Source organism: Penaeus chinensis, chromosome 12 (assembly GCF_019202785.1).
Source record: "Penaeus chinensis breed Huanghai No. 1 chromosome 12, ASM1920278v2, whole genome shotgun sequence".
In the NCBI taxonomy this organism is placed as follows: Eukaryota; Metazoa; Arthropoda; class Malacostraca; order Decapoda; family Penaeidae; genus Penaeus; species Penaeus chinensis.
The window spans coordinates 28,268,146-28,283,145 of NC_061830.1; the positions used below are offsets into that span (position 1 = coordinate 28,268,146).

The 15,000-nt window shown below is 36.6% G+C and overlaps 2 protein-coding genes across 2 annotated transcripts in view; both read left to right on the top strand.

Moving 5' to 3' along the window:
* The window catches only part of LOC125030999 (pre-mRNA cleavage complex 2 protein Pcf11-like), a 79,095-nt gene extending 76,396 nt beyond the window's left edge, over positions 1 to 2,699 (top strand). The window contains exon 10 of the mRNA XM_047621420.1: positions 2,687 to 2,699. Coding sequence (XP_047477376.1) covers positions 2,687 to 2,699 — 13 coding nt within the window. The remainder of the gene's footprint in view (positions 1 to 2,686) is intronic.
* A 365-nt stretch (positions 2,700 to 3,064) lies between these two features.
* Positions 3,065 to 15,000, top strand: part of LOC125031273 — a 15,357-nt gene continuing 3,421 nt past the window's right edge. Inside the window, exons 1-10 of the mRNA XM_047621937.1 lie at positions 3,065 to 3,212; positions 3,332 to 3,417; positions 5,143 to 5,305; positions 5,500 to 7,411; positions 7,648 to 7,874; positions 8,090 to 8,316; positions 8,967 to 9,132; positions 9,655 to 9,761; positions 11,150 to 11,272; positions 11,838 to 12,045. Coding sequence (XP_047477893.1) covers positions 3,191 to 3,212; positions 3,332 to 3,417; positions 5,143 to 5,305; positions 5,500 to 7,411; positions 7,648 to 7,874; positions 8,090 to 8,316; positions 8,967 to 9,132; positions 9,655 to 9,761; positions 11,150 to 11,272; positions 11,838 to 12,045 — 3,241 coding nt within the window. The 5' untranslated portion in view covers positions 3,065 to 3,190. The remainder of the gene's footprint in view (positions 3,213 to 3,331; positions 3,418 to 5,142; positions 5,306 to 5,499; positions 7,412 to 7,647; positions 7,875 to 8,089; positions 8,317 to 8,966; positions 9,133 to 9,654; positions 9,762 to 11,149; positions 11,273 to 11,837; positions 12,046 to 15,000) is intronic.

A 15,000-nucleotide genomic window follows, 5' to 3' on the forward strand; every position in this document is an offset into this window, starting at 1 on the left:
ATACACACACACCCCAAAACCACACCCCATACACCCACAACAACATAACACACACACCACACACATAAAACACAGAACACACCCACCTACACACAACACACTATACACACACAAAACACCTAAAAACAAAATTTTCACACACACCTAACAAACAACACAAAACACCCACACATATACACACACACCTTTCACACATAAAACACAGAAAACACACACCTAAAACACATACACACAATACCACAAAAACACCTACACACTACACAAACCACACACCACACACAAAACACCAAAATACCACACACCACACAAATACCCACCCTATACACACCCCACCCACACCCCATACACACATAACCACACACCTCAACTACACCACACCCCAAAACACACCACCCCTACACACCAACACACATATACACACACCCCCTACACACATACAAAACAAACACACACCAACCACACCCCAAAAAACAAACACCCCACACCAAAAACCATACACCAAACACACACAAACCCACACACAACACCATACCCACACACCACACAAACACACAATACACACACACCCCCCACACAACACACAATACACCCCACACAAACCACACACATAAAACAAAACACCACACACAAAACACACAATACACCACACCAACCAAAACACAAACACACCACTTTCACACAACCACACAATACACACCCACCACACACAGACACACAAATAAAACACAACACACACCCAAAACACACACACCAAAACTCAACACAACACAACCAACCCCATACACACAAACACACCCCCTAAAACACATACAAAAAAATACCCCACACATACACACAAAACCCCCTTTAACCCCACACACCAAAAACAAACACACAATAAACACACCCCCTACCCCACATACACCCCCAAAAACACCACCCACAACACAACACACCAAACACACAACACACACATACAAAACAATACACACAACCCCCACATACACACAAATACACCCACACCTACACAAATACACACCCCGAACACACAAACACACAACACCCCACACCCCACAACAAACACACACACACACCTACACACAAAACACAACCCCAAAACACACACACCTACAAACATACCCCCACAAACCCCCAAAAACACACACCTACACCCAACACAAAATAAAAAAACCCCCCCCACACAACCCCACAATACACACACATACAAAACCCTACACACAATACACAAAAACACCTACACACAACACACAATACACCCCAAAACCTTAAAACAAAACAAAACACACAACCACACACTTTCACACAATACCCACATACACACATACAACCCAATACACACAAACCCCACACACACACACCTACACACATACACACCCAAAACCCACCAAACACAACACATCACACACACAACACACACACCCAAAACACAAACCCCACAAAACCCCCACACACACAACCAAAACCCCAAAACACACACACCACCACAACCCCACATAAATAAAAGAAAAAAAAAAAAAAAACCCCAAACACCAACCCCACACCCAAACACACACACACAAACCCCAAAAACACCCCCCCCCCCCCCCCCCCCCCCCCAAACCACATAACACAAAACACCAAACCCAAAAAACAAAAAACCACACAACAAACCCCCCACACACCCCCCCAAACACCCACACAAAACACACACACAACACACACACACAAAACACACACACACAACACACACACACAACACACACATACACCACACACACACACACTCACACACACACACACAACACACACACAAAACACACACACACACACTCACACACACACACACCCACACATATATATATATATAGATATATAATGTATATGTGTATATGTGTATATATATATATACACACACACACACCACAACACACACACAACACACACATACACCACACACACACACACGACACACACACACACCCACACACACACACACACACCACACACACCACACACACAACACACACATACACACACAACACACACACAAAACACACACACAAAACACACACACAACACACACATACATACACACATACACACATACACACATACACACACATACACACATATACACACACACCTACACACATACACACACACATATAAATATACATATTTATATATATATATGTGTGTGTGTGTGTGTATATATATGTGTATATGTGTATATATATACGTTATATATGTATATATTGTATATATATATATAATAATATATATATATATTTATATATATATTTATATATATACATATTTATATATATATAATTATATATATAATATGTATATATAATATATAATATGTATATATATACGTAAATATGTATATATAAATATGTATATATATTATATATATATTAATATGTATGTATATAAATATATATAATATGTATATAATATGTATGTTTATATGTATATATATATAAAAATATATATATAATATGTATATATATGCATATATGTATATATATACGTATATATGTATTATATGTGTATATATATACGTAAATATTATTGTGCACCATTTGTAGAAATTTAGTGTGATGCATTTTGTGTGATGATTCTACACTTGTGTGTTTCTTCTGCTTTGTTGCTTAATATCACATTTGATCACCAATATGTGCTTTGCACCTTTATTTTACAGGGAGTTCTCCTGAAGCAGAGCAAGGACTGGGGTAAGCTGCAGTGTGCTTTTTTTTTATTTTTTTTTTTTTTAATTATATATATATATAAAAATATATATATAATATATATGTATATATGTGTATATGTATATATAAATATGTATATATAAATATGTATATATATACGAATATATGTATATATGTGTGTATATATACGTATATATGTATTATATATATATTTATATATATATTATATGTATATATATATATACATATTTATATATATACATTATATATATATATTTATATATATATTTATATATATATTTATATATTATATATTATATATTATATATGTATATATTGTATATATATATATAATATAAATATCATACTTATTGACAGACTCTGAACGGCGCTTCAGTCAGGAAGGAGAGGATGTAGAGCCCCCATTCTTTGAAAACCACCATGGATTCTCAAACCGCGGCAGAAACTTCCGAGGCAGAGGGAGAGGCCACCGAGGCATGGGTATAGCAGGCAATATAGGTAGGTTTATGTCACAAAACAATAAAATATGAGGTTCTGACTTTCTATCTTTCTCTTTCCCATTAGATTTACCACATAACATATAATGTTAAATGCTGAATTTTATATAATGATTACAGGAGATGGTCGCCGAAAGTTGTATGAAGAGGATGAAGATAGTCCAGGATCACCAGGAAGAGGAGAAGCTGCAAGACAGAATTATCAGGTTAGATTTTAGTCATGTGTCTTTACAAAAAGTATGTTCATTGAATATGAATACTTAACTCATTACTGAGAATAGCCATCTTGCTAGTTCATTTCTTCATTATCACACTAATCATAATTTATAGCCCTTCCATTACACAAATTGCACTCAGTGTTGGCTTGATGCTTTGTGGGATATAGGCTAAAATATTAGCACTCAGACCTTTGGGCTGTATTGATGCAAAGTGCGCTAATTGCCTGCACATGGTACATCCCTCCAATTTTATGCATGCTCCAAAATTTAGGCCTTCTGGCAATTCAATTGGCCTGAGGTATGGTTAACCCAATGCCACCGGGTATGACGAGTATGGACGTGCTATGCCCAATGTGAGTACTTGTTTGATTGTTTTTACACATAGATGGCTACACTTGTACTAAGTCACCAATGAGCCAGTTACGAGTATTGCCTGTCTCGCCCATTTACCCTTTTTTTTTATTTACAAAATATTTTACTAGTGTTAAAAAACATTATAATAATTATAATGTTTATAATAAGAATAATACCATCGATATTCATAGCACTAGTAAAAAATACGTTTTTCCTGCCATTTCAAATCAGGTATGGTCACAAGGTCTACTAATTGACTCCTTAGCACTAGCAGAGCCATCTATGGGCAGACATTTCACAAAAAATATAGAAAATAGGCACAGCATTTTCCCCATTTTTTGTTCATTTTCCCCGGTGGCATTGGGTTAATGTGTGAGATCTCTTTTTTTTTTTTTTCTTTTTTTAAGATTAAAAATTATTTCATACTGAGAGAAAAATGGTAAAAGTGTGTCATTATTTATATATCTCTATATTTTTTACATTTAGTTTCTGAGAGCTCAGTGATAAAGCACCAGCTTTGTAATTACAAGGTCTTGGGTTCTTGCCTAGTTACCCCTCTCAGTTGACTTAGCTGCGAGTAAATACTGGCATGCTGACATCGGCATGCTGGGGTCAGAGTTAGGGTGGAAAGAACTAGGTAGTCTACAATTCAGTGCAAAAATAAATAGATAAACAAAACTATGTAACAGTATGTTACTTATTTTTGTGGACATTTCATTCCACACTCATACATCAATGGGAATAATGCAAAATCTCCAAATGAGTAAAATAAATATCCTAATAAGTTTGTGCACTCGTGGCAAGTTTTCCCGTGATGTCAGTTCATGTCACCCACCCACCGTGATGGTCAAACCTGTATTCAGGGGGTTAACCCATTGTTGACAGGATGGCAAGAAACTTGCCATATCCACTATGTCTTCTTCTTTATAGATTGTCTTTACACAAAGATGGATCCATATGTTCTTAATCACTAAAGAGTCAGTTACTAGTGCTATTTAACTCATCTGTCAACCCTTTTATTTGATTTCTAGAAAGATTTTTTTCATTTTTTATTACCATTAGTATTGTTAATAACATTATGATTTAATAATATTAATCATGTCAAAAACAATATCAATAACAATAGGGTTTTTTTTTTTGTTTTTTTTTTTCCAAAAAAAAAACTCATTGAAGGGGGAAATCAACTGAGGGCACATAATTTTACTAATTGGCTCCTGTGTGATTACCTGGTATCTTTGATTTGAATTACCTTTGATTATTTATTATCTTATTATCTGATATTTTTTAAGTGCACAAGAGTTAGTTTAACACATCACATCATTGCATGTATCTGTATACATAACATTTGAATATCCACAGGTAATAGTGAAACAAGCAGAAGAGCAAATGCGTCGAGGTGAGATCAATCTCAGTCAATACAACCAGTTGCTAACCACTGTTGTCACTTTGGTGGAGCAAGACAAAATTCGTGAAGCACAGTACAGAGACAGGCGACATCACAGAACACCTTCACATTTCCCAGGTATGGCATTTTTTTTATTAGCATGAGGTTAATTGAATCACATAATGGCTTCACTACAACAGTTAACAGATATGTTTCCTGTCCAATATATTGATATAGTTGTAATCTTTAGTATGATTATATAACCAAACAATGATCCCCACAGTGATTGATATTGATATATATATATATATATATTTTTTTATTTTTACCAGATGATGGAGATTGGACAGGACCAAGTGAGGGTCCATTGTCAGGTCCTACATCTGCACCTCCCACCTCAGGTTCAGGGCCACGTCAAGGGCCAGGGCCAGGGCCAGTACTAGGCTCAGGCTCAGGCTCAGGTCCAGGTTCAGGACCAAGTTCAGGACCAAGTTCAGGACCAGGTTCAGGGCCAGGGCCAGGGCCTGGACCAGGCCCAGGTTTGGGGCCAGGTCCAGGTCCAGGTCCAGGTCCAAGTCCAAGTCCAGGACATGGAAGGGGAATGCGGGAAAATCATATGAGAGGTGGTCGAGGAGGTTACATGGGTCCCAATGGACCTCCATCAAGAGGTGGCCTTGGGGGTATGGGACGAGGCCTTCCAAGTGGACGGGGTGGACCTCCTGGAGGGCCAGATGGGGAAGATGGATGGGGCAGAGGAGGCATGCGAGGACGAGGAAGAAGAGGGAGAGGAGGATTCATTCAGGATGACCGTAATTGGGGTTACAGGGAAGGAAACCTTGAAGATGAATGGACAGGCGAAGCAGATCTTCCATTTGTCACAGAAGAGCGGCTAAAGGCTGTAGCTAGGGATTCAGAGACAAGAACAATTGATATCGACAAGGTCCCAAGGGAAATTAGAACATATGGTAACACAGCTGTCATCCTCTTGGACAGGGATGATCCCCGGATTCTCACATTTGGGGAAGGTCACTGTAACATCGTATTTGATGAGGGCCAGTTTGTACTACCCATGAGAATAGGGGAAGACTATAAAGAGTTTACAATTGCTGGAGAGACACACCGTGTCAAACTAGGTGTCCCAACAAAAGAACTAATGTTAGATAATAGAGGATATCAGTGTTTCTTTGGTGGAAAACCAATAACTGTACATCTTGCAGGGCAGCCAAGAACAGTGAGATTAGATGGGAAACCTCCCAATGTCAATATAGGACCTGTTAAGAATACAGATTTTGTTGTTGGGAAGATTCAACTAGTAATCCATGCTAGGAAAGTTGTTCCCCTTTACTTGGACGCTAAGCCACAGCGCTTTAATATAGACGGCAGGCCATTCATCATTAAATTTGTGGATTCTCTAAGAGCAGTCACAATTAATGATGTCAGGTTCCCAGTCGAGTTTGGAGGTTTGCCAATCAGCATCAGTGTACGTGGCTATAGACGCTTTCTACGGTTCACTGCTCTACCTGCTGGAATTATACCAGGACAAGTAAATATACATGGAATGGAAAGTGAAGGACAGAAATTGTCAGGTGTTTCTGGCAGCCCAGCTCAAGATCAGTTTTCAGGGGAAGAGAGAAACATGCCAGTCATGAAAGGTCCCAACAGAAGGTCACCCCCTGTTGGGATTCCCAGGAAACCTCCTCCAAATTATCCAGAAAAAACAAAGGTGGCCCCACATTCAACTCTTGGACCTGACGGAATTTTCCTGCCTCAGGGACCACCTCCAACACAGAGACCAATACAGGGAGCCCCCCCACAAGGCCCTCCACCACAAGGTCCCCCTCCTGTGCAACCTCCACAGCTTGGTCCCACTTCTGGAGTGTTACCATTATCTAATGTAAACAACCAACCAACCCCACAAGCCATTGCCTCACTTACTGATATTCTCAGTCATCCGCCACCACAGGTTGGTATTCCTCCAAATGCAGTTCCAGGTTCATACATGACAACACAGCTTCCTCCAGCCCCTAATAAGGCCTCTCAACCAGTTCCTAAAACGGCACTTGATCTAAATTCTCTGCTGGAAAACCTCACTCGCACTGGCCTAATATCAACAAAAGTACAAGACAAATCCAAAGCAAAGAAAGAAGAAGAACAGAAGAGAGAAGAGGAGGAAGAGGAGAAAGAAAAGGAAGAGTATGAACGAATTCCAGTTGAATTCATGTTCAACTCAGAAAATCTTCGAAAGTAAGTATTGGTTATTCATTCTGAAGAACAAATATTATAATGCCAAGGTCTCATTATGATCATTTGCAATTGATATTCCATACCTGATTTTTATTTTAGGGTACTTTGTTTTCTTCAGAATGAAATTTGTAGATCATTACATAACATCAGTCACCGTTGGAACTTATAAATGAGAAAGACAGGAGTATTAAAAATCAGAAACATATATGAAAATTTTCTTGAAATTATCTCCACAGGAGGCGAAAGTGGCTTATTGAAGTGATCTATCGGGGAATGCAGTGTTCATCTTGTGGCCTTCGTTACCCACCAGAGCAAACACTACAGTATTCCCATCACTTGGACTGGCATTTCCGTCAAAACAGACGCCAGCAAGAGTCCACGAAAAAGGCAAACACCAGAAAGTTTTACTTCTCTATTCAGGACTGGCTGCAGTATGAGGAAATTGAAGATGTCGAGGAAAGAGGTATTAAAATTATTATGCATATAAAAGTTAAATGTTCAGATAAGAAACATTGATTTATAATAAATGAGTATAAGAAATAGAAAACTGTTATTGATTTTTCTCTCTTCTATTTGTTAGAATTGTTTTTCACTTTTTTCATAGACTTCATGTCTGTGTCTTTCTTTCCTCTTGTATGAAATGCTTGCACTGCATCTAATCAGCTATTGTTTTTACAGTACCAAGTATGTTTGAAAACGAAGGAGTGGTTGAAACCATGGAATCTGAGGAAGCAGAGGAGCCAAGTGTGGCTGTGTCATCTGATTCAGCCCTTGGTGTTTGTCCTACCTGCCATGACACTTTCTCTCAGTTCTTCCACCAGGAAACTGAAGAGTGGAGATACCACAATGCTATTCAAGTAGATGGCATTAATTATCATCCTGCTTGTCACCAAGATACCATCAGGGTAAATAGCACTGACAATGCTTTCAGCTGTATTTCTTATAATGAAGCATTACATTCTTTGTTGAAGCAGCTTTGGATGCAGAGATGTAATATTAATGAGGGCACTGCTAGGGTAGAATGTATATTTTAAGGAAGTGTTGAAGAGGATTAGTTTGAACTTGTAAAGTAGCTCTAAGATGGATTTGATTATTATGGATATGATAGACTATTAAATTGAATTAATTCTTTTGCTGACGGACAATTCCTATTGGCAGAAGGTAAGAGAAAAATATATATTTTAGAGGGTAAGACTTTAGCACCAATATATTTAGTATTGTTGTTATCATCAGTTTCCCTAGTATTATTTTTATCCCCATTCTTTTATGCAGTTCTTCTTTTAGTCATTAAAATTATATTTGATATGATTTTGATTTATGATTATATATATATATATATTTTTTTTTTTATTGGTTTGATATCACTAGTTTTTGCAAGTATTAGTACTTTTTTATCAGTTTGTCTGCCTTTCAAACAACTTCAGAGCTTTTTGTGAGGGTATTCTCACAGTACCTGTATATATAACATGCAGATGTAATAATGCCTTATGATATGATGTTATCCTGTAAATATTTTTTTTTATATTTTTATCATTTTCCTATTGCATTTCATCAGGCTGAGGCAGCAGAGCGTGAAGCAGAAGAAAGATTGAAGGAAATGGAAAGGACAGAGGAAGAAGATAAGATGGAGGAAGAAGCAGGCGACAAGGAAGCAAGTTCTGATGATGCAGAAAAGTCGGAAAAGACCAACAATGATGTTTCAAAGGATTCTGAGCCACCAAGTATGAAGATCCTTTTCTGAATGAAATGAGGCTAAAATGGGAGGGAATGTGGAAGCGGGAAAAGGAAGATGTGGAGAGGGAAAGAAGAGAGGATATAGTAAAGAGGAAGAGCATATCAAAATGAAAAATAGGAGAAGGGAAAGGGAAAGAAAGATTCAGGGCTCAGAATATACAGGAAACCAAAAACTATATATATATATATATATGTATATGGATAGAATAAAAAAGAAGTAGATAGAATAGGAAAGAAGAAACATATATAGACATTAGTAATTTGAGAGAATATAGAGGAGATATCGGGGAAAATAAGTGGAATGAAGTAGAAAGTAGTGATTGAATGATAAAAGAACAAAAAACTTGTAACAAGTAATTGTAGATAGGAAGGAAAGGAAGGAAATAACTTTAAATGTGATCTATATTAGAAAGAAACATGTAGATAGACAAAAAATAATCTATATAAACAATCTACACTGATAAACATGTGTATCTGCAAGCTCTTAACTCACTTCTTCTGTATCACAGCAGCAGACAAGTTGCCAGGGATGTCATTACTGTCAGATCTGCCCATCAGGATCAAAGAAGAGCCGCTGGATGTTGAGGAGTATGATGTTGAAAGTGATAATCAGCTGGTAAGGATTTCTTTTCCCATAAACTTTAATAAGCAAGCCTGAGAGAACCCTTTATTTCTGTAGTTAATTGTGACTTTGCACAGGTTAAGCTACATGGTTCGAGAGTGAGTGTGAGTGAGTGAGTGTGAGTGACACTGAGTGAGAGTGAGGGCGAGAGAGTGAGTGAGAGTGCGAGAGAGTGAGTGAGTGCGAAAGAGTGAGTGAGTGTGAGAGAGTGAGTGAGCGAGTGCGAGAGAGTGAGGGAGTGCGAGAGGGTGAGTGAGGGAGTGCGAGAGGGTGAGTGAGTGCGAGAGAGTGAGTGAGTGCGAGAGAGCGAGTGAGTGAGTGCGAGAGAGCGAGTGAGGGAGTGAGTGAGTGCGAGAGAGCGAGTGAGTGAGTGCGAGAGAGCGAGTGAGTGAGTGCGAGAGAGCGAGTGAGCGAGTGAGTGAGTGCGAGAGAGCGAGTGAGTGAGTGCGAGAGAGTGAGTGAGTGAGTGAGTGAGTGAGTGAGTGAGTGAGTGAGTGAGTGAGTGCGAGAGAGTGAGTGAGTGAGTGAGAGCGAGAGAGGTTGGAAGGAGAAAGGTTAGCTTTGTGTCAGGAAAACCATGAGAATTAATTTCTTGAATTGTAAAGCACAGGAGGAAAGAAAGTAAATGTATGAATTAAATTGTTTGTTACATATTTATTTTAAAACACAGACAGCTGACAGAACATTGTGTCATATAAGAATTGTTCTGTTTGTGTGTTTTTCAGTATATACGTGTATATGATTTTAACATTTTATTGAACTCTTATTTTGGTCATAATATGCTTACAGTATATATACTGTCATCTGGAGTTGTACAGTCTATAGATGTTACAATACATTTTAAGCTTTACTTTCAACCAGAAATGTCTCTAGTTGCTTTTTATTCTTTATTTTTGCTTGTGCATGAAAATTTTTATATCATTATGTAAAAGTATAGTTTTTGAAAGTGCATGATGTCCAGAGTATTACTTTTCCCGGTTTTCTCCAGAAATGAAATGCATCAAAAATGGAAAGAAGCAAAAGAAAACTGGGAAATGTATCTAATCTTGTTTAAATACTATGATCTGCTTTTTCCTGGATATAAGTCATCTTTTCTGTAATGGTATTTATTTTATATAATTTCTGAGAGGATGGTTTTTTTTTAATTTCAGTTATTGTTTTTAAGTATTACTCCTTATATAACAGGACTTCAGAGCAATTTCTTAAGTCAAGTTTTTTTGTCTCTGATTTTTATTTCACATATTAGGAAGCCAGTCTTATATTCTTGCTACTGTTACTCAGCTTTGAATAGCGTTTCCTTGTACTGTCTCGCAACCTGATCCTCAGTTTCTTTGTATCTGTGTGACCCACTGAGCAGTTCCATCCTTGTTGTTCTCCTGCAGTCTTTCCCGGTGGCCTTGAATATCAAACAAGAGGTGAAGAGAGAACCTGAAGATGAAGATGAGGAAGATCTGATTGATAAGGAACCCGAGGAAGACGACGAATCCAGCTTGTTGCGCAATGAGGTCAATAGACATGACATGCTGGGGAAATGGATCACATTTGGTCATATTTGAACTAAATATTTCATTTGTAGCATATTACACCAGACAGTTGCACTTTTTCACTTGACTTACTGATTGATTACACATGCTTACTTGCATTCATTTTCTCAGTCAGTTATTCACAAAACTAATGAAGAGTAAAATTTTGAACCCAAAGATAAGAGGTGGTGATAGGAAATAGATGGAGGAAGATCAGGGGATGGGGGAGGGAGGGGGGGGGGGGGGTGAGAAAAATGTGTATTGAGCCAATCTGCCTTTTTCAGGAAAGGAAATCTTGTCTTAATGCAGTCCCTGACCTGCTATATAGTATAGATAATGCCTTTTGGTAGATTTACTTGGTTTTTAGAAGTGTTTTTCTTTTACCTGGTTTAGCTGTATTTTTAATCAGAAGAAAATGCATGTTTAGCAATACATTTGCAAGTTTGTTTGCTTAGTTAAACATACTTTTCTTTCCTATACTTAGTGTCATTGGTCTTAATCTCTCCTTCTGTACTTATCTTTTTTTTCTTTATTTATTTATTAACAGAGCACTGATGAGCCTATGTGGGATACGCCTACAGTATCTGTCAATGCTGCAGAGACGGATATTGCCAGTTCCATTGATGGGAATACAGAGCTTTCAACTCCACAAGCCAATCCAGCTGGTGGCCTCGTGACAAAAATCAAGTTCAATGTGTCAAAGCCAACCCTTAATATCAACAATAACATAAATAATGAAAATAAAAAGGATGATGGTGAGGACTTGCTTAATTGTTTTATAATGGGCTTTAATGGATACATGTATATTTAAGATATACTATAGTGCCAAAGAGGTCGTACAAGTACAAAACTGCTTCTTTACTTTTAATTGTACATACTCTTTATATTCTTGCTACTTTAAGGTGTGACAGGTTCAGGAATGATTTTGTAATGTTCTTGTTCCGTATTATTTGCGACAAATGTAGAAAAGGTATGAATGAGAATGAATATCTTCACAATACAAGAAATGTATTTGACCAGTTTTGAATATATCTGTCAGTAATACATGATAGATATGTATTTCTGACAGATATAATCGAAACAAGTCAAATAGATCTCTTGTATTGTGAAGATCTTCATTCTTATTCATACCTTTTATTCATTTTTGTCAAAACAAAGTTTTGAATTTTATGAGGTGCTTCAGAACATGTTAGCCATAAGAAAAAAAAAAAAAAAAAAAAAAGAAAAAAAAGTTTATTATATTTTCAAATACTGTGTAAATATAACTAAGAAAAAAAAAAAAAAAACATGAGTTTCTGATTGTAGAAAATAAATAAATAGAGCTCATTATATTTGTATATTCATTTTTTATAATCACAGATCAGAAGACATCTTCAGCTACTGCAATTTTTGCTATTAGATATTTCTTAATCACTGATATTTACATTTCCTTACAAATTTCTGATTCGTATGTTATTTTTCCTGAATCTATAGTCTTTGAAAACAGAGTATGAAAATTAAAAGGTATGGGGGAAAGAAATATAAAATATGAAACACTTGATATTACAGTTTATTGGAATTACTGTATGTTGAGCAAAACTTACCTGAGGGGCTTCAGGATAGTCTCTTAAAGCTATAAAAATAATAAAGGCAGACAACCAGAGCCAAGAAACAATTCTATTTTTTGCCAAAACTTACCTTTGGTATCATTTAATACATTTAATGAACAAATTGATTTAATCAGAGAATGTGAAAGTTATCTGATGACATTCACTCAGAAAGTACTGAAAAAAGTCTTGCTGCTGTCAGCAGAGGCATTCCATTACCCTAAGCCTATCACAAAATCCTCCTTTTCTTTATGGAAAACTGTTTGGATCTAGGCACTTTGACAGGTGTGTGTGGCTTGTAGGTGGGGTTCACACAAATACCCATGTGCAGTGACATGACTCCCTGCCTCCCTGTTTGTAATATTCTTTTACTGCATAAGGATTTTTATTTTTTTCCATGTCTATATCTGTTATTTGATATGCCTTAAAGAAGGCCAAAATTCCTTGTACATACCATGACAGTGGAGGCTGCTTTCTGTTATGCATGCTATACAGGTACAGCCTTCTAAAGTCTGTCTTAACCCTCTTCAGTGATGATGTTTTTTTCGTTTTCTTTTTCTGGTTTTCTTAAATGAAAAAAAAAAATAATAATAAAAAAATGGTTTGTCCTCAACTAAAGACAGAGGGTGGAGAAAATCATGATCCCCACACTTTTAAATTTTCTTTCAAGTAAGTGACCTTGATATTAATCCCAGCACAGTGGCAAGTGCACTAAGATTTTTTCATAACACCATTGGGGTAAAAGGTAAGTAACCATTAACATTCTCTTTCTCACCTTTATTTACCGTCTGTCTCATTATTTCTTTCATTTTCTCCTTTTTTTAAATTTTATTTTCTCTTTTCCTTTTTCTCTCTGTCTGGTAACTGCAGGCATTATTGGCTGTATCCATTGCTGAGAATCATCCAAGTTTCCTGACTTTGACTAATAGAATTCCACTCTTCACTTGCTCCTCTACACCTCAACTTGTACATTTCAGTTATCACCCATAAAACAAATTTTGCTTGGAAAATCAGTTGGCATGCTTAACAGTAGCAGTGACCAATTACCAGCTTTGGTGTCATCAAGTGCAAAGTTTTCTGGAATTCAATATGGTTCCATCAAAGCCTTTTCCAATTGAATTAACTTGTTGACAGGATTTATTAAATGATAACAAAGGAAGGACTGATTTGGCAGTCTAAAATGTGATTTCTTTATGGAAAATTGTTACAGGAATAATGAATTAAAGTGGTGATGACTATAACACTATAGTACTCTACACAGTCCATTTCTCTTATTCATGGAAAGCAGTTTGGAGAATTTGGAAGGGTATGAAGTTGGAAGACATTTAATCCTATTTCCTCTTTCTTTAATTTAATATGCATTACAACATTTCACATGTCATATATAGTTATTCATGACTTTTTTATCTTTAAAGTATTTTATACTTTTAATGGTAATAGGGAATGCAATACTCTGTCAGGTTCAGTTTCCAATTAGTTATTTCCCATGAGCAAGTGAGTAGCCCTCAACAACTGGTTTCCATTTAGCTGCAGTTGGGTTGGTGAGAGGGGAGAAATTAACACTTAATCATAATTTTAAATTTTTTTCCCCCCCTCTTCCTTTCTCTTCTTTATTTGCCTCAATTAGATGAGGTACATTAGTTTGTATGTACACATATATGTACTTCAAATGGAAACACATATGGTAATAGGAGGAACTTTAACTAATCTGATTGCTTCACTTCATACTTGTACAGACATGGTACAATTATTGATACAAATGTATATATTATTTTTTAAAAATACAGGTCTATGTTTGTCTGTCTGTGAATTGAGTGCACATGTGCATAGGTGAGTGAGTATGCTGAATGTTAATATTTACATTTCCACCAACCATTTTAACCCAATGCCAAAGGGGATGACATGTACATACATGCTATGCCCACTGTGAGTTACTTGTTTGATTGTTTTTGTACATAGATGGCTAAACATATACTAAGTCACCAATGAGCCAATTACGAGTACTGCCTGTCCCGTCCATTTACCCTTTACTTTGATTTATGAAAATATTTTACGTTATCTTATTTTGCTGTTACTAATGTTTATAATAAAAATAACACCATCGATAGTAAAAAATACATTTTT